The sequence below is a fragment of the Ornithorhynchus anatinus genome, chromosome 4 (assembly GCF_004115215.2).
Source record: "Ornithorhynchus anatinus isolate Pmale09 chromosome 4, mOrnAna1.pri.v4, whole genome shotgun sequence".
NCBI classification, from domain to species: Eukaryota; Metazoa; Chordata; class Mammalia; order Monotremata; family Ornithorhynchidae; genus Ornithorhynchus; species Ornithorhynchus anatinus.
In genome coordinates, this window is record NC_041731.1 from 119966217 (window position 1) to 119986914 (window position 20698).

At 45.4% G+C, this 20698-nt stretch overlaps 1 protein-coding gene across 10 annotated transcripts in view; it reads left to right on the forward strand.

The window, feature by feature from the left end:
• The window catches only part of PROM1 (prominin 1), a 143005-nt gene that overhangs the window by 42323 nt on the left and 79984 nt on the right, over positions 1 to 20698 (forward strand). For all 10 annotated transcript variants that reach the window (XM_039911665.1, XM_029061883.2, XM_029061880.2 and 7 more), the window contains 1 exon segment: positions 16354 to 16412. In XM_039911665.1, the coding sequence (XP_039767599.1) occupies positions 16354 to 16412 (59 nt within the window).

Sequence of the window (20698 nt, forward strand, 5' to 3'; positions counted from 1 at the left end):
AGGTTTTGTGGAAGTGCTGGAGTGACAATAGGGAGGGGAGATGAGAGGTTAATCAGGGAAGGTTTCCTGGAGGAGATGCAGCTTCAGGGTATTTGAAGATGGAGAAAGCAGTAGTCTGCTGGAGGTGAATGGTGAGGAGGTTCCAAATAGGAGGGAGCCTGTAAGCCAGGGGGCATCTGGATTGTGATTCCTAGACCCATACTCTCCCCACCACGTCGTGCTGGTATTCAAAAGATTCAGAAATGAGTTAGTACCTTGGCAAAGATCCACCATAGCCCTCTTTGGACATGAGCTGGGTTCCACTAGAGTGGGGCCACACTGGGCTGATAAAGCAGAACCCACTTAGAAGGTGGGTAGGTAGGGGGAGGGGAGAGCTGCTGCCTTTTGCCCGCAGGCACCCACCATCTTGGCGGTCACCTCTGCCACCTGCTAGCTGCCAGCCCCCAGTTTCTGCATTTTCCTCAAGGTGGGCATGCTGCCTCAGGGTACGGCAAATGGAACTCTGTAAACTAATAATAATAAATGTGGAGTTCAGGTGCTTACTGTGTGCCAGGCACTGTTCTAAGCACTGAGGTAGGTACATGTTAATCAGGTTGGACATAGTTTCTGACCCACATAGGGCTCACAGTCTTAACCCCCATTTTACAGATAAGGTAATAGGTGCAGAGAAGTGAAGTGATTTGCCCAAGGTCACACAGTAGACAACTGGCAGAGCCAGAATTAGAACCCAGGTCCTTCTGACTCCCAGGCCCGTGCTCTATCCCATAGGCCACAGATGCAGATTAAGTAACCCTTCTTCCTTCCCCTAAGACTGTGGGACAGGGGCTGCATCAGATTTGATAATAATTATGGCATTTGTTAAGCACTTACTATGTGCTAGGCATTATACCAAGTAAATCGGGTTTCACTCAGTCTCTGTCCCACATGGGGCTCACAGTCTCAATCTCCATATTACAGATAAGGTAACTGAGGCCCAGAGAATGAGTGACTTGCCCGAGATCCCACAGTAGACAAGTGATGGATCCGGGATTAGAACTCATGACCTTCTGACTCCCAGGCTCGTGCTCTATCCACTGTGCCATTGATAACACTTACCCCTGTGCTTGGCATATAGTAAGTGCTTATCAGTGACCACAGTTGTGATTAGCTGGCCCTCAGGACTAAGGATACTGGGGGCAGGATGGGGGCAAGCAAACACAACTGGCTGATTCCAACCAGGTAGCAATTTGTTTGGAAAAATAGCTCTATTATTCATTCATTCAGTAGTATTTATTGAGCACTTACTATGTGCAGAACACTGTATTAAGTGCTTGGAATGTACAATTGGGCAAGAAATAGAGACCATCCCTGCCCAATGACGGGCTCACAGTCTCAACGGGGGAGACAGACAGCAAAGCAAAACAGAACAAAACAAAAACAAGACATCATCAAGATAAATAATAATAATAATGTTGGTATTTGTTAAGCGCTTACTATGTGCAGAGCACTGTTCTAAGCGCTGGGGTAGACACAGGGGAATCAGGTTGTCCCACGTGGGGCTCGCAGTCTTAATCCCCATTTTACAGATGAGGGAACTGAGGCACAGAGAAGTTAAGTGACTTGCCCACAGTCACACAGCTGACAAGTGGCAGAGCTGGGATTCGAACTCATGAGCCCTGACTCCAAAGCCCGTGCTCTTTCCACTGCGCCACGCATAAATAGAATCAAGGGGGTGTACACTTCATTAACAAAATAATTAGGGTAATAAATAATATATGCAAATGAGCACAGTGCTGAAGGGAGGGGAAGGGGGAGGAGCAGAGGGAAAAGGGGGCTCAGTCTGGGAAGGCCTCTTGGAGGAGGTGAGCTCTCAGTAAGGCTTGGAAGAGGGGAAGAGAGTTAGTCTGGCGGACGTGAGGAGGGAGGGCATTCCAGGACAGCGGTAAGACGTGGGCCAGGGTCGATGGCAGGATAGGCGCCAACGGGGAACGGTGAGGAGGTGGGCGGCAGAGGAGCGGAGTGTACGGGGTGGGCAGTAGAAAGAGAGAAGGGAGATGAAGTAGGAGGGGGCAAGGTGTTGTAGAGCTTAGAAGCCAAGAGTGAGGAGTTTTTGTTTCGTGCGAAGGTTGATAAGCAACCACTGGAGGTTTTTGAGAGGGGAGTGCCATGCCCAGAGCCTTTCTGTAGGAAGATGATCCGGGCAGTGGAATGAAGAATAGACTGGAGTGGGGAGAGACAGGAGGAAGGGAGATCAGAGAGGAGGAGGCTGATGCAGTAATCCTGTCGGGATATTATGAGAACTTGTCCCAGCACGATAGCTGTTTGGATGGAGAGGAAAGGGCGGGTCTTGGTGATATTGTAAAGGTGAGACCAGCAGGCGTTGGTGATGGATCGGATGTGTGGGGTGAATGAGAGAGCTGAGTCAAGGATGACACCAAGGTTTTAGGCCTATGAGACGGGAAGGATGGTCGTGCCGTCCACAGTGACAGGGAAGTCAGGGAGAGGACAGGTTTTGGGAGGGAAGATAAGGAGCTCAGTTTTAATCAGTAGTAAAGCAATATTGGTCGTGGTATCATCCTGAAGCCTTTTTCCTCCCATTTCATCTTTTTTTTATAATACTGTGAAATGAAAGAATTGTATGAGCTTCAGGAGCCAGTCAGCCTTTATCTAATAAACAAGTAAACTCTCAGGACTGAAGAGACTCTCAAATGACCAATAAAATTGTTCCCCTGCCTCTGGGCAAAACGGCATTCTGGCCACCTTGGAAGATGACTGCCCATCCTTCCTTTTCAGGTTCTAAGCAGTTCGGATTTTTCATTTCAGCAGTACACATTTCTTGCCCTGCCACTCTCTATGGTTAATTGGAAGTGGAGTAGTTTTTCCCCAAAGAACTGACACACATTCTGCTTGACTAGAATTAATGAGGAGGGTTAACTTTTGCATTCCAGTGAAACAGTCCGAGAAAAGCCTGCAGTCCGTCTCCACTTGCCAAAATATTTGGCATCATTTTGGGCCCCCTTGACCCTTTTCCACGGTAAAATGCTATGCTTATTCATATTTTATAGCAAATTAACACATTGTCACCAAGCTTCATGTCCTGTTGATCTCCCCTTTAATCGCTCAGATTCTTCAGGGTGAGCAAAAAGTCATGCTTCAGCAACATAATGCAGCCCCGATTCTAAATGTTGCCCAGTATCACTTAATAGAAGGTCTTGGAATGCCTGGAAACTTTGGAAAGCAGAGTTCCATAAAGAGGCCTTGCCCAGAATTCAGTTGCCTTGTTTGAAAATGCCTGGCCACGTTGAAGGGACTTTAATCACTCAATCAATCATATTTATTGAGTGCGTTACAAGCATGGCTCAGTGGAAAGAGCACGGGCTTTGGAGTCAGAGGTCATGGGTTCGAATCCCGGCTCGGCCACTTGACAGCTGTGTGACTTTGGGCAAGTCACTTAACTTCTCGGTGCCTCAGTTACCTCATCTGTAAAATGGGGATTAAGACTGTGAGCCCCACGTGGGACAACCCGATTCCCCTCTGTCTACCCCAGCGCTTAGAACAGTGCTCGGCACATAGTAAGCGCTTAACGAATACCAACATCATTATTATTATTATAATAGTGGCATTTTTAAGCACTTAGTATGTGAGAAGCACTGTTCTAAGTGCTGGGGAGGATTCAAGGTGATCAGGTTGTCCCATGTGGGGCTCACGGTCTTAATCCCCATTTTACAGATGAGGTAACTGAGTCACAGAGAAGTTAAGTGACTTGCCCAAAGTCACAGAGCAGACAAGCGGCAGAGCTGGGATTAGAACCCATGACCTCTGACTTCCAAGCCCATGCTCTTTCCACTGAGCCACGCTGCTTTTCTATGAAGCACTGTTCAAGAGATGATTGCTCTCCCCCTCTTCAAAGCTTTACTCTAGGCTCATCTCCTCCGAGAAGTCTTCCCTGACTAACTTCCCCCTCTTCTCCTACTCCCTTCTGCATCCCACTGTCTTGCTCCCTTTTTCATCCCCCCTCCCAGCCCCACAGCACTTAGGTATTTATCTGTAATTTTATTCGTACTAATATCTGTCTCCCCCTCTAGACTGTAAGCTTGTTGTGGACAGGGAATGCGTCTGTTTATTGGTGTATTGTACTCTCCCAAGCACTTAATGAGGTGCTTTGCACATAGTAAGTGCCCAATAAATATGAATGAATGAATTCACTAAGCAATTGAGAGAATGCCCTAGAGTTAGTAGTTACAGTCATCCGGAACTGAGCTGAGCAACTGGCTTTGTGTATTATTTAGCAACTTTTCTTTCCACCCAATCCATTTCTGAGCCTTCCTTTTGGAGGACGGGGCAACATTTGAACTGGATTCTTGTGTTACTTGGTCCACTTTAGACACTGAAATCCTTGAAAGTATCTTTCCTTTTGTATTGTTTTTCACGTAAGGAAATTTGCCTTAGGGAGAGAATTCTGTTTCCAGTTGAACATATTTCTAGTAATGTCAGAGTGGGCCTAAACAACACTCTAACTGTTCTGGTATATTGGAAAATTGCACCCTAATCACTCTTGTGAATTAGAGAATAAATTACTTTTGAATTTTTTAAGTGAAAAATCTAGTTTCTAGAAATATGACCCAGATTTCCCTGCCTAGGGGATGAGGTTAGAGAACAGTCTCTCTGTACAGCTGAGCTCATATTAACAGTTAGATATCCTGCCCATTATAAATGAATAACATGTATAGAAATTTGTCTGTCCCAAAAATCCATGTGGGAAAAATGATCTTTCCTCTTCCTTCCCCCAGAACCTCCATTGGTATTAACCATGTTACACTTTCTCTTTAATTACCACATTTTGAATTTAATGGCAGTTCATTCTCCTCTGAAAATGCATTGGGAAATAAGTTAATAATAATAATAATAATAATGTTGGTATTTGTTAAGCGCTTACTATGTGCCGAGCACTGTTCTAAGCGCTGGGGTAGACACAAGGGAATCAGGTTGTCCCACGTGGGGCTCGCAGTCTTAATCCCCATTTTACAGATGAGGTAACTGAGGCACCGAGAAGTTAAGTGACTTGCCCAAAGTCACACAGCTGACAAGTGGCCGAGCCGGGATTCGAACCCATGACCTCTGACTCCAAAGCCCGTGCTCTTTCCACTGAGCCACGCTGCTTCTTATTTCTGATGTGTTAATATTTACATTTCTGCCTGTTTTAAAGTATTGAATTGCATCCTTCTTTATTAAGCGACTTGTTCCAGAAATGAGAATAGTGAAGTTGTAAAAAGTAACTGTTGAAACTTTTTTTTTTAAATAACGTGCCTGAGCTGATCTAGAGCAGGCAACACTGGACACAAATAGTTATCCTTGTCCTTAATCCGTTGTAAATACTTGCCATATGGAGGCCAGGGGAGAAATCTAGGGGAGCCACCCTGAATCAATCAAGCAGTGGTATTTATTGAGTGCTAACAATGTGAAGCACTGTAGTAAGCACTGAATGGGGAGACATATATGGGGTGAAGAAGAGATTAGAGGGACTGCGAGGAAAACCCATTCACTGAGCAGACCCATTGCAAAAATCTGTGACTTGGTTTAATCTGTGATTTTTCCCCAGAAAAAATAATACAAATCTGATGTAAAAAATGGTGAATGAAAGCATTTGTGTAATCTCCCACCTCTCTATGATGTAGTGGTTAGAGCACGGGCCTGGGACTCCAAAGGTTCGAACAGCCATTTTTCTGTGTGACCTTGGACAAGTCACTTCATTTCTCTGGGCCTCAGTTACCTCATCTGTAAAATCTGTAAAAATCTGTAAAATCGGGATTGAGACTGTGAGTCCCATGTGGGACAGGGACTTTGTCCAACCTGACTTGCTTGCATTCACCCCAGCACTCACATAGTAAGCGCTTAACAAATACCACAATCATTATTATTACAAAAGCAAACAATATAGACTTTTTAAACCCAATTAGCCTAAAGTCCTAGATTGAACTAAATGTGCCACAATAAATACTCATTAAGTGCTTACTGTGTAGGAGGCCCTTAAACCCTAGGGTAGATACAAGATAATCAAGTTGGACATAGTCCCTGTCATACATGGAACTCACAGCCCAAATCAGGAGGGAGATTTAATCCCCATTTTACAGATGAGAAAACTGTGGCACCGAGAAGAAAAATGACTTGTCCGAGGTCACACAGCAGATCGGTAACAGAGCTGGGATTAGAAGGCCGGTCCTCTGACTCCCAGGTCCATACTCTATCTACTAGACCATGTGGAAAGAGCATGGGTTTTGGAGTCAGGGGTCATGGGTTCTAATCCCGACTCTGCCACTTGTCCACCCCGGCGCTTAGAACAGTGCTCGGCACATAGTAAGCGCTTAACCAATACCAACATTATTACATAGTAGCTCCTATGTGACCTGGAGAATAACAGGATTTAATGCCGGTAGAGGAGCAAGCTAAAACTAAACAGTAACCTGAGAGAGGAGGGTTAATCCGGGGAGATGGAGATGGCCTGAATGCCTGGAACATTTTTTTGGTATGTATGTATGGTAATTCTTAAGCTCTTACTATGTGTCTGGAACTGTACTAAGCACTGGGGTAGCTTTGAGCTAATGAAGGTGAACACAGACTACATTCCCACGGGGACTCACAGTCTTAATCCCCATTTTACAGATGAGGGAAGTGAAGCACAGAGAACTGAAGTGACGTCCAAAAGGTCACACAACAGAAAAGCGGCAGAGCTAGGATTAGAATCCGGGTCCTCTGATTGCCAGGCCCACGCTCTTTCCGCTTGGCCGTTCAGCTAGTTACTAGGGGAAACACTGGCCCCCAGGGAGCTCAGCCTTGGGCCACCTATCCCCTTCTCACAACTGACCTCCAAGATAAGTGGCCATAGATACTCATAGGTATTCATTCATTCATTCAATAGTATCTATTGAGCGCTTGCTATGTGCAGAGCACTGTACTGAGCGCTTGGAATGTACAAATCGGCAACAGATAGAGACAGTCCCTGCCCTTTGAAGGGCTTACGGTCTAATCGGGGGAGACGGGAAGACAAGAACAATGGCAATAAATAGAGACAAGGGGAAGAACATCTCATAAAAACAATGGCAAATAAATAGAATCAGGGTGATGTACATCTCATTAAACAAAATAAATAGGGTGATGAAGATATATACAGTTGAGCGGACGAGGACAGTGCTGAGAAGCAGCGTGGCTCAGTGGAAAGAGCACGGGCTTTGGAGTCAGGGCTCATGAGTTCGAATCCCAACTCTGCCACTTAGCTGTGTGACTGTGGGCAAGTCACTTAACTTCTCTGTGCCTCAGTTCCCTCATCTGTAAAATGGGGATTAAGACTGTGAGCCCCACGTGGGACAACCTGATTCCTCTGTGTCTACCCCAGCGCTTAGAACAGTGCTCGGCACATAGTAAGCGCTTAACAAATACCAACATTATTATTATTATTAGGGAGTGGGGCGGGAGGGGGGGAGGAGGAGAGGGAAAGGGGGGAGAAGAGGGTTTAGCTGGGGAGAGGTGAAGGGGGGGGAGCTCAGGCTGGGAAGGCCTCTTGGAGGAGGTGAGCTTTAAGTAGGGATTTGAAGAGGGGAAGAGAATTAGATTGTCGGAGGTGAGGAGGGAGGGCGTTCCGGGACCGCGGGAGGACGCGGCCCGGGGGTCGACGGCGGGATGGGCGAGACCGAGGGACGGTGAGGAGGTGGGCGGCGGAGGAGCGGTGCGTGCGGGGTGGGCGGTGGAAAGAGAGAAGGGAGGTGAGGTAGGAAGGGGCAAAGTGATGGAGAGCCTTGAAGCCTAGAGTGAGGAGTTTTTGTTTTGAGCGGAGGTTGTATGATGGTCCCCACAGCGCTCTGAGTTGTATTTCCTGGCCGTTCATTCTTAGTCTCCTTCGCGGGCTCCTCCTCCCCCTCCCGCCCCCTAACTGTAGGGGTCCCTCAAGGGTCAATTCTTTGTCCCCTTCTGTTCTCCATCTATACTCACTCCCTTGGTGAACTCATTCGCTCCCAGGGCTTCATCTATCATCTCTAGGTAGATGATGCCCAAATCCACATCTCCTCCCCTGTTCTCTCTTCCTCCCTCCAGGCTTGCATCTCCTCCTGCCTTCAGGTCCTCTCCATCCGGATGTCCTCCCACCAGCTAAAACTCAACATGTCCGAGACTGAGCTCTTTACCTTCCCTCCCAAACCCTGTCCTCTCCCTGACTTTTCTGACACTGGACGGCACTGCCATCCCTCTCGTCTCACAAGCCCACAACCTCGGTGTCATCCTTGACTCTGCTCTCTCATTCACCCCACATATCCGATCCGTCACCAAATCCTGCCAGTCTCACCCTGACACCATCCCCAAGATCCACTCTTTCCTCTCCATCCAAACCGCTACCTCTTTGGTACGGTCATTTATCATATCTTGACTGGATTACTGCATCGGCATCCCATCTGATCTCCCATCCTCCCGTCTCTCCTCACTACAGTCCATACTTCACTCTGCTGCCCGGGTTATCTTTCTATAGAAATGCTCTGGGCGTGTCACCCCCCCTCCTTAAAAATCTTCAGTGGTTGCCTATCAATCTTTGCACGAAGCAGAGACTCCTCATTCTTGGTTTCAAAGCTCTCCATCCCCTGGCCCCCTCCTACCTCACCTCCCTTCCGTCCTCCAGCCCAACCGGTACACTCCACTCCTCTGCCGGTAACCTCCTCCCTGTGCCTCGTTCTCGCCTTTCCTGCTGTCGACCCCCGGGCCACGTCCTACCTCTGGCCTGGAATGCCCTCCCTCCTCACATCTGCCAAACTAGCTCTCTTTCCCCCTTTGAAGCCCTTTTGAAAGCTCACCTCCTCCAGGGGGCCTTCCTAGACGGAGCCCCCCTTTTCTTCGGCTACTCTGCCCCTCCACATCCTCCCTCTGCTCTTCTCCCCAACCCCACAACACTTGTGTATATTTGTACATATTTATTATTCTATTTATTTTATTAATGATGTGTATACATATGTAATTCTATTTATTTTGATGCTATTGATGCCTGTCTACTTGTTTTGCTTTGTTGTATATCTGCCCCCCCCCCCCCCCAGACTGTTGGTTAGTCTGATAGATTGTCTCTATCTGTTCCCAAATTGTACTTTCCAAGCACTTAGTACAGTGCTGTGCACACAGTAAGCGCTCAATAAATACCACTGAACGAACGAATGAATGAATTCCCAACCTCGCTCCTCTCAGGTCTCTGAGCCGACCTGACACTTTCCAAATCAGAGTTGCTAACACTCAGAATTATAGTTTTCTGGGCTTTCAGTTCCTTGTTCCTAGAAAGGCAGCGTGGCCTGGTGAAAAGAACACGGGCCTGGGAGACAGAGGAAGTGGGTTCTAATTCTGGCTCTGCCATATGTCTGCTGTGTGACCTTGGGCAAGTTACTTCACTTCTCTGGGCCTCTAAAATGGGAATTGAAACTGTGAGCCCCACGTGGGACAGGAATGTGTCTGACACATCTATTTACTTGTATCCACTCCAGCATTTAGTATAGTGCCTGACACATAGTAAGCACTTAACCCGGCTCATCTTCCTGCAGAAACGATCTGGGCATGTCACTCCCCTTCTTAAACAACTCCAGTGGTTGCCTCCGCTCCAAACAAAAACTCCTCACTCTAGGCTTCGAGGCTCTCCATCACCTTGCCCCTTCCTACCTCTCCTCCCTTCTCTCTTTCTACCGCCCACCCCCACGCTCCGCTCCTCCGCCGCCCGCCTCCTCACCGTCCCTCGGTCTCGCCTATCCCGCCGTCGACCCCTGGGTCACGTCCTCCCGCGGTCCCGGAACGCCCTCCCTCCTCACCTCCGCCAAACCGATTCTCTTTCCCTCTTCAAAACCTTACTTAAAAATCACCTCCTCCGAGAGGCGTTCCCAGATTGAGCTCCTCTTCCCCCTCTACTCCCTCTGCCATCCCCCCTTTACCTCTCTGCAGCTAAACCCTCATTTTCCCCTTTTCCCTCTGCTCCTCCACCTCTCCCTTCCCATCCCCACAGCACTGTACTCGTCCGCTCAACTGTATATATTTTCGTTACCCTATTTATTTTGTTAATGAATTGTACATCGCCTCGATTCTATTTAGTTGCCATCGGTTTTTACGAGATGTTCTTCCCCTTGACGCTGTTTATTGCCATTGTTCTCGTCTGTCCGTCTCCCCCGATTAGACCGTAAGCCCGTCAAACGGCAGGGACCGTCTCTATCTGTTGCCGACTTGTTCATCCCAAGCGCTTAGTACAGTGCTCTGCACATAGTAAGCGCTCAATAAATACTATTGAATGAATGAATGAACTTAACAAATGCCACAATTATTATTTTTCTCTGTGCCTCAGTTTCCTCATCTGTAAAATGGGGATTAAGACTGTGCGCCCCATGTGGGACAAGGACTGTGTCCAATCCAATTATCTTGTACCTACCCCAGCACGTAGAACAGGGCTTGGTACGTGGTAAGCACTTAACAAATACTTATTATTATTACTGTAACCAGTGCCCATCCTGCTTCAAATTCCTGTCCCCATTTTGTCCTTGGGCTCACAATGAAATTTTGGCACCTATGTCAAGGGTTAAATCTGCCAATAACCCCATGAGAATGGCAGCTGGAGATTCATTCATTCAATAGTATTTATTGAGCGCTTACTATGTGCAGAGCACTGTACTAAGCGCTTGGAATGAACAAGTCGGCAACAGATAGAGACGGTCCCTGCCTTTTGACGGGCTTACGGTCTAATCGGGGGAGACGGACGGACGAGAACGATGGCGATAAATAGAGTCGAGGGGAAGAACATCTCGTAAAAAAAATGGCGACTAAATAGAATCGAGGCGATGTACATTTCATTAACAAAATAGATAGGGTAATGAAAATATATACAGTTGAGCAGATGAGTACAGTGCTGAGGGGATGGGAAGGGAGAGAGGGAGGAGCAGAGGGAGATGGGGGGAAAAGAGGGTTAAGCCGCGGAGAGGTGAAGGGGGGCTGGTAGAGGGAGTAGAGGGAGAAGGGGAGCTCAGTCTGGGAAGGCATCTTGGAGGAGATGAAAGAAGCAGCATGGCCTAGTGGATAGAGCATGGGCCTGGGAGTCAGAGGGTCATGGGTTCTAATCCCACCTCCCCCACTTGTTTGCTCCGTGACCTTGGGCAAGTCGCTCACTTCTCTGTGCCTAAATTCCCTCGTTTGTTAGATGGGGATTAAGACTGTGAGCCCCACGTGGAACACGGACTGTATCCAACCCAATTATCTTGTATCTACCCCAGCGCTTAGAACTGTGTCTGGCACATAGTAAGAGCTTAACAAATACCATTAAAAAAAAAAAGAAAAAAGAAAAAAAAACTTAAATGGTTTGGAATGGATTGTGATGCAGCTACAGCTAGGAGGATTGGGTCTTTGGAGAAATGCAAATGTGATATAGACCTCAGTTACCAAGAAACCCTATAAAATACTCATTAGATTAACAGTCCCAGGTGTTTCTCGCACCAACAAATACTTTGCATGTATTCTAGGTGCATGCATATGGAGTGAGAAAGTGTGTGATTTTCATAAAGTGGTGTTTGATGTATTTTTTAGTACTCTAGTGTTCATTTAGAATTTACATATGATTTAAATCGGCCCATTTGGAAATGGGTGTATCAAAGGCCAAATAGTTGCTTTTTTATTTTAACATCAGAAACACGTTAATAATAATGTTGGTATTTGTTAAGCGCTTACTATGTGCAGAGCACTGTTCTAAGCGCTGGGCTAGATACGGGGTAATCAGGTTGTCCCACGTGGGGCTCACAGTTAATCCCCATTTTGCAGATGAGGTAACTGAGGCACAGAGAAGTTAAGCGACTTGCCTACAGTCACACAGCTGACAAGTGGCAGAGCCGGGATTTGAACCCATGACTCTCAAGCCCGGGCACTTTCCACTGAGCCAATAATGTTGGTATTCGTTAAGCGCTTACTATGTGCAGAGCACTGTTCTAAGCACTGGGGTAGACACAGGGTAATTAGGTTGTCCCACGTGAGGCTCACAGTCTTCACCCCCATTTTACAGATGAGGGAACTGAGGCACAGAGAAGTGAAGTGACTTGCCCACAGTCATACAGCTGGCAAGTGGCAGAACTGGGATTCAAACCCATGATCTCTGACTCCCAAGCCCGGGCTCTTTCCACTGAGCCACACGTTGTTTCTCAGATTGACTTTGTGAGCAAAGAGGTTTCATCAACCTCTATATCCCCATCAACAGCCGTTGTGGGCAGGGAATGTGTCTGTTATTGTTATATTGTACTCTCCCGAGCGCTTAGTACAGTGCTCTGCAAACAGTGAGCCAGTCAGTCAATCAGTGGCATTTACTGGGCACTCAACTGTGCGCAGAGCACTGTATTCAGCTCTCGGGAGAACACAACAATAAACAGAGTCCCTGCCCACAAGGAGCTTACAGTCTAGAGACAAGCTTACAGTATAAAGTAAGCGGTTAATAAATACGATTGACCGAGAGAGATTTCTGTAGTAGAATCTTTCTCTGGAAAATGTTTTGTGTGCTTTTTTAGGGACCACCTTAGCTGTGCCTTCTAAATCCTTCCCCTGAGCGACGGATCAGATGAAGTTGGCAAAATCCCATTTTGGTCGGAGCAGAAAGGGAGCTGTGGCACTAAGACATGCCCGCAGCTGCTCTTGAGAACTTTGTGCAGCTGCTGTGTGATTATTCCAAGGGACCGCTGGAACAAAAGTTCCAACAATGGTATTTCCTGAGGATTTCCTATGTGCAGATCACTGTTGTAAGCAGTTGGGAGACACCAATACAACTGAGTTTGTAGATATAATCCCTGCCCTCAAGGAGCTTATTTTTCAATAGACCAAGCTGCTTCCTCCCCTAGAAAGAGCACAGGCCTGGGAGTCAGTTGACCTGGGTTTGAATCCCAGCTCCTCCACATCACTTGTCTGCTGTGTGACCTTGGCGAAGCCACTCCACCTCTCTGCCGTAAGTACCATATCTGTAAAATGGGGATTAAGACCGTGAGCACCATGTGGGAAAGCGACAGGATCAAACCTGATTATCTTGAATCTACCCCAGTGCTTAGTACAGTGCCTGGCGTAAATATCATTTTTTTAGAAAGGCATGAGTACAGAAAGAGCGTGAAATCGAAAAACAGGAGACCTGGATTTGAGTCCTAGATCCGTGGTTAACTGCTTTGTGACCAAGTCACTTAAGCATTTAGTGCCTGTTTTCTCAAGCAGCATGGCTTAGTGGGAAGAGCACGGTTTTAGGAGTCAGAGATCGTGAGTTCTAATTCTGACTTCACTACTTGTCAGCTGTGAGACTTTGGACAGGTCACTTAACTTCTCTGTGCCTCAGTTATGTCTCTCTAAAATGGGAATTAAGGCTGTGAGCCCCATGTGGGGCAACCTGATTACCTTGTATCTACCCCAGCGATTAGAATAGTGCTTGGCACATAGTTAATGCTTTACAAATATCATCATCATTATTATTGTTATCTCCATTCATCTTCCTTCTTAGATTGTGAGCCCTGTGTGATAAATAATTTTTTGAACTAGCACTTAATAAAGCAAGGTGTAGTGGGTAGAGCACGGGCCTGGGGGCCATGGGTTCTAATCCCAGCTCTGCCACTTGTGTGCTGTGTGACCTTGGGCAAGTCACTTCACTTCTCTGTGCCTCAGCTCCCCCATCTGTAAAATGGGAATTGAGACTGTAAGATCCACATGGAACAGGGACTGTGTCCAACCCTCTTTGCTTGTATCCACCCCGGCAGTTAGTACAGTACCTGACACATAGTAAGTGCTTAACAAATGCCGTAATCATCATCATCAAAATCACTTCATAAGTAAAATATCATCACTGGACAGGGATTCTCTACCATTTCTTTCTTTGTATGTACTGCCTCAAGGCCTTAGAACAGTGCTCTGCACATAGTTAATGCTTGATTCTTACTATTAAATAGCAGTACATTGTGAAGGCACTGTGAGAACCTGGTAGGAGCCCCCCAGTGTAGGTCTGCGTCCAGTCTGTTTTCCTGAACCATATCTAAGGCAGACTCTGTTGCCATGGTGCTGGGGACAGGTCAGACCACAAAATATGGGTTCTGATCACTTCACCTAGTAATCCTGAAAAGGTACCTTTGTTGGAGGGAAGCATTCTAGGCGAGAGACCCAATTGTGCTTCAGTGAGCTTTGGTGCCATGGAGTAAAGAATCTGTGCATTGTGAGAAAAGGATGTGGCTTGTTCACGTTTGTAGCTGAAAATTAGCCTGCTGAAGGTGTAGGGATGTGTGTCTGGTTCGAAGGAAATGTGGCTTTATGGACAGCGATCCTATTTCTTTTAGCGGGTGGAATACGATCAAAGAAGGTCATCTTGAAGCTATCATTCCTAGCGGTGGTTTGTACTCCAGCCAGGCACACACTTACCCTATATCCATTTTGCCCAGGTTTTGTGAAATAGTCCCCATTTAGGATAGAATCTTGTCTCTATTTTTTATGATATTTAAATGTTTCCTGTGTTACAGGCACACTACTAAATACTGGGGGAGATATAAAATAATCATGTTGGTCACAGTCCCTGTCCCACAAATCTCAATCCCCCATTTTACAGATGAAGTAACATGTACAGAGAAGTTAAGTGACTTTCCTGAGGTCACACAGCGACAAGTGATGGACCGAGTTTAGAACGCAAGTCCTCTCACTCCCAGTTTATTCTCTTTCCACTAAGCCACTCTGATTATCTGCTCCATAATGTAATAGGATTATCTTCAAATTTTTCATGGCAATAGATGTGTTAAGTCTGTTTTTTGAATTTGATGTGTCATGATTTGTTCCAGCTATTGATCATTATTATTATTATTATTATTACTTTCTGTGTGTGTGTGAGCGAGACAGAGACAGACAGACACATGGGGTGCAGGGAAGAGGGAAGGAGAAATAGGAAGAGAGGAGGTGGAAATCTCACTAAGAAATTCACCAATTACCTGGGTGGATCACAATAAATAAAAAAGAATACTTCTCTTTCATAAAATGGAGGTATTAAACTGGCAGCTTAAATGTTTTTGTCTGTCAAATCATAAAAGATTGCAAGTGATGCTGATTATATAGTAGAACAGATGGCCAGGCTGGAGAGAGAGTAATTAGGTATGTAAGTGATCCTTACTAGGCCAATCTCTTTAACTCCGATAATACCATGTGTTCATCATCAAAGCCTTGGATTATTAGTCATAGGAAACTGTTGATACGAATGGTCTATTACAGATGTACAAAGGAAGGTCTGATTGTGTTTTTGAGGGAAAGGATTGCCAAGCACACTACATCCATTTTTTTTTAATGGTATTTGTTAAGAGCTTACTATGTGCCAGGCACTGTTCTGAGCGCTGAATCCGTGGAATCAGTTTATCATCAATTGTTTTGATTGATCGATCGGCAGTATGTTTTCTCTTCATCATCAGGATGGGGCAGGGTTCCCTGTCTTCAAGGAATATTTACATTTAGTTGGAAAATATTCAATTTTTTATTTGGATTTTAATTTGAATCTTGATGGGAATGCTTATGCATTTTCATACACTTAAAACTTAGAAAGGACATGCCTAGGAAGATATTTGAAAGGGTAAGTGTCGTCTAACACGGCATACGTACAGTTCCAGTGACTCAGTTCACTAGGCTTCCCATTCCTTTAGGTGGTTACACAGTAACGTTCAGACTGGATCTCTTCTAATTTTTGTTTAAGTGTATTGAGCATCTGGTTTCTAGTAATAGTAATAATAGAAACTGTGGTTTTAAGTGCTTACTATGTGCTGGACACTGTACTAAATATTGGTGTAGATATGAGCTAATTGGGTTGGACATAGGCCCTGTCCCACAGAGAACTCCCAGCCTCAATCCCCATTTTACATATGAGGCAACTGAGGCCCAGAGAAGGAAGTGACTTGCCCAAGGTCATACAATAAACAAGTGGCAGAGCAGGGATTAGAACTCAGGTCCTTCTGACTCCTGGGTCCATACTCTATCCACTAGGCCACGGGTCCTTGAGAGACTAGAGACTAGAAGAACTCAGTTAAGCCTGTACTACATATGTTTTAGAGAGACCGATAAGGGGTCAGTTAGCAGAACAATAATTAAGACATTCCCTCCATTCCTCCTCTTCCTACCCTTAGAGTCACACACAGCTACTGTTCTGCAACTCCAAATGTCAGTCACTGATAGCAGTAATGAAGCGGATATCACATACTAGTGACATGAAAATTTATAGCTAACCATTTTATAGGATTAGTAAGGGTTATTACATTTTCATCCCCATTTGCCACTGAATATATTTTCACAGTAACATTTTCTAACTGACAAATTGAAATGTTCTGATGATTCTTTGTGGTCTTTTTGTTTTAGACCTTGTCAGAAAGATTGCCCAACAGAGGTTTGAACATTCAAAGACGGATTATCAGAAGGTAAGAATTTTTTTTTAATGTATTCGGGCAAGTGTAAATGTGTTGTAGGCTTGGGCAGATCAGAACGTTTGGTTTGCTTGCCTGAAAATGGAGATAAGCATTTAAGTTAATGAAGTCTAGATTTATTATAGTGATGTTCTTTTGGACTAATGGATGTTCCTAAGTAGAAAGGAGACAGTCTTCTGGACTTTGAGAATTCAGGAAATTGTACATTCTTTCAAAAACAAATAAGATATAGAAAGTCAAATTTAAAATAGTACTCATTTTATGCCACCATATTCCAAATCTTGTTAGAGTTTGTGAATTTTGAGGAGGCCTGAAATAAGAATATTTGAAGAAACTTGGCACTGGTCCCATAAACAGAAAAATAAGCCCTAGAAACCCATTACTTTCTGGAGTAGTAATTTGCCAGCTCTCTCCTTAGTGATCTGAAATAGGTGATACACATATATCTATATCTACATCTCATAGATGTATGTAGAATTTCATTGTGATGCACATATCTAGAGCTGCATCTCTATGTAGAGATACATATACATGTATATGTACAGGTAACTTCACTGTAACAATTAGATATATTTTTTCATTTCCTTCTTGAGCATGTTTTCCATTACTTGGGTAGAAAGGTTACTGTTAGATAAATCTGGTATCCCTGAGCGGGAAGGAGTATGGCCTACTGGAAAAAGCACAGGCCTGGAAATCAGAGATTCTGGGTTTAAACCCAGTTCTGCCACTTGTCTGCTATGTAATTTTGAGCCAATCTTGAAACTTCTCTGTACCTGTTTCCTCATCTGTAAAATGGGGAGATCAAATCCTCCTCCCTTCCACTTAGACTGTGACCCCTGTGTGGGATAGAGACTGTGTCCAATCTGATTATTTTGTTCCTACTGTACTTGGCACAATATAGTACTTGGATCATAGTGCTTAACAGGTACAATGATAATAATATTAAGAGGTTCAATATCTTCAGATTGAGGGGCCACAGAATGACCTTGCAAGGCAAGGCCAGGGGTTGTTCTTCCACTCCCAGCTGCCCTCCCAGGAAGGAAGGGTCTCTTTTCCTCTCATTCATCCCTCCTATCATATTTTTTTAAACCGAGAGACATATGTCCGTAGTAAATAACGCTGATTAGACTTTACAGGGGGTTAGTCCTTTCCCACTTGTCCTTGTACTTTTCAGTGTAAAAGCTTACAGTCCAACAGCTGCTTTTGTGGAAAGACTCATGCTGATTGACTCATCTCAGCTTTTGGACAGAGGCAAGCCTAGCAGCAGAGAATTGCTGATGCGGCTCATTTGAGCCCCTCACTAGTGATTCTAAAGGCCCTCGGAGGAAATATAAGGCCTTTGGTCGATGAGACTTTGGGGGAACAGCTATCTGTAACCTCTCATTCTCTTTCTTGATCATTAGCCTTGATCACCCAAGAGGCTGCATGTGTGGTTCTCTCTAGGAACCTGGTCGTTGTGGTCGGGGAGTGTGTCTACTAACTCCGTGGTACTCTCCACACAGTAAAGCGCTCAAATTCCACTGATGATGATCACCCTGGATATATTAATTCAGCAGATCACATCATCGCCATTTGAGGGGATTAGCTGGGGACAGTACTGCCATTTCCAGAATTAATTGTTGGCCTTGGCTCACAGAATTCGCCTGTTGAAAGAAATATGAAATCTCCCTGCAGCTGAAGCTACCTACAAAGTCAGGCCTAAGAGAATCCTGGTGGGCTTTGACAGCAGAGCTCCTTACCAAAGGCCTAGACCATGATCATCATCATCTGCTCTCCTACGACAGCCCAGCCCACACAGTTCACTCCTCTAATGTCAAAGTACTCACTGAACATCGATCTTGTCTATCTCACCTCAGACCTCTTGCCTACATCCTGCCTCTGGCTTGGAACGTCTTCCCTCTTCATATCACGCTTCCAACCTTCAAAGTCTTATTGGAGGCGCTTCTCCTCCAAGAGGTCTTCCCTGATTAAGCCCTTATTTCCTCTTCTCCAACTCCCTTCTGCATTGCCCTGATTTTCTCTCTTTATCTGCCCCCTCCAACCGTTAACCCCACAGCACGTATGTACATTATCCATAATTGATTTGTTGATATTAAAGTCTGTCTCCCAGTCTAGACTCTGAGCTCATTGTGGGTAGGGAATGTGTCTACCAACTCTGTTAAGCCATTATATTTTACTGTCCCAAGCACTTAGCGTAATGCTCTACATACAGTAAGCACTCAATCAATATGATTGATTGTCCTTCTTCTCCTCCTCTAATAATAATAATAATAATTATGGTATTTATTAAGCACTTACTATGTGCCTGGCACTGTACTAAGTCCTGGGGTAGATATAGACAAATCCCATTGACACAGTTCCTGTCCCAGACAGGGCTCACAGTCTCAATCCCCATTTTACAGATGAGGAAAGTGAGGCCTAAAGAAGTAAAGTGACTTGCCCAAGATCCCACAGCCAGTGTTCTGACTCCCAGGACCATTCTTTATCCACTATGCCATACTTCTTCAATGATAATGATTACAGTATCCATTAAGCACTTACTACGTGCCAAGCACTTTTCTAAGCGCTGGGGTAGATACAACATAAGCAGGTTGTCCCACATAGGGTTCACAGTCTTAATCCCCACTTTACAGATGAGGTAACTGAGGTACAGAGAAGTAAAGTGGCTTGCCCAAGGTCACATAGCAGACAGGTGGCGGGGATGGGTTTAGAACCCACATCCTCTGATTCCCAAGCCACTAACTTTCCACTGGGTTGTAAAGCAGAGGTTAGTTGTTGCTTTTTTAATGGTAATTTATAAGAGCTTACTATTTGCCAGACACTGTTCTAAGTGCTGGGGTAGATACAGAGTAATCAGATTGGACACAGTCCCTATCCCACATGGGCATCAGAGTCGTAAACCCCATTTTACAGATGCGATAACTGAGGCACAGTGCAGTTAAGTGATTTGCCCAAGTTTCCAGCAGACAAGTGGCAGAGGCAGAATTAGAACCCAGGTCCTTTGACTCCCAGGCCAGTGCTCTATCCACTAGGTCATGCTGCTTCCCAGAAATATGTTTTTTTTTTTCCTTCGGCAGATAGTATCAGCTGGGTCCTTTGGGATTCCACTGCTGCTTAATTTGTATCAGCCTGAGGGCCTGGCTCAGAAAATTCAGGACACCCTGCACTGACAAATGAAAGGCACAGACTCTTGAGAAGGGAGGGGAAGAAGAGAGTTTCAAGGAATGAAGCTCCTCTTTAACTACTTTCTTGGCTCCACATTGCAGAAGCAATCAACATATCCTCTAGACTGTATGCTCCTTGTGGGCAGGGAACATGCCTGCTGTTTCTGTTGTATTGTACTCTCCTTAGTATAGTGCCTTGCACATATTAAACACTCAATAAATACCATTTATTGATTGGTATCTCTTTCCTTTACTGTTCCCCCAAGGCCATACCAGATTCCTGGCCCAAAGAAAGCACTGGCTTTGGCTATCACCTCCTCCTCCCATTTTTGTTTTTCTTTTTTGTAACGGATCTATTGCCAGGTACTGTACTAAGTCCTGGATTAGTTACAAGATAATCAAGCTGGACACAGCCCCTCTGTCACAGGGGCCTCACAGTCTTACTCCCTGTTTTATAGATGAGGTAGCCCAGAAACAGAGAACTGAAACGACTTGCCCAAGATTACCTATCAGACAAGCGGCAGAGCCAGGATTATTAATAATAATAATAATAATTATGGCATTTGTTAAGAGCTTACTATGTATCAAGCTCTGTTCTAAGCAGTGGGGTAGATACAGGGTAATCAGGTTGTCTCTCGTGGGGCTCACACTTTTAATCCCCATTTTACAGATGGGGTAACTGAGGCACAGAGAAGTGAAGTGACTTGCCCAAGGTCACACAGCAGATAAGTGGAGGAGCTGAGATTAGAACCCACGACCTCTGACTCCCAGGCCCCGGGCTCTTTCCACTAGGTCACACTATTTGGTTATGCTCAGAGAGCATTTTCAGATGTCTTGAAGCCATTTAAGCTATTTCTCACTATTAGAGCTTTATAAGACCAGCCTGGAAGTAGTTTTTTGATTTGCTTTTACTCAGTAAACCTGTCGGCCCCCTCCCGCTGGCATTTCTCTAGCTGGAAAACACGAGTTTGCTTGAGAGGGTCTAACGGAGCTAGCCTCCCAGTGGGTGAAAATCAGCCCATATGCTGTCCCAGTATTGGGGTCGCAGCTGACCACAGGTCACATCGGGTCGCAAGTCCCTTTCTAGGGTTGCTTTGGGATTGGCACAAATATTCT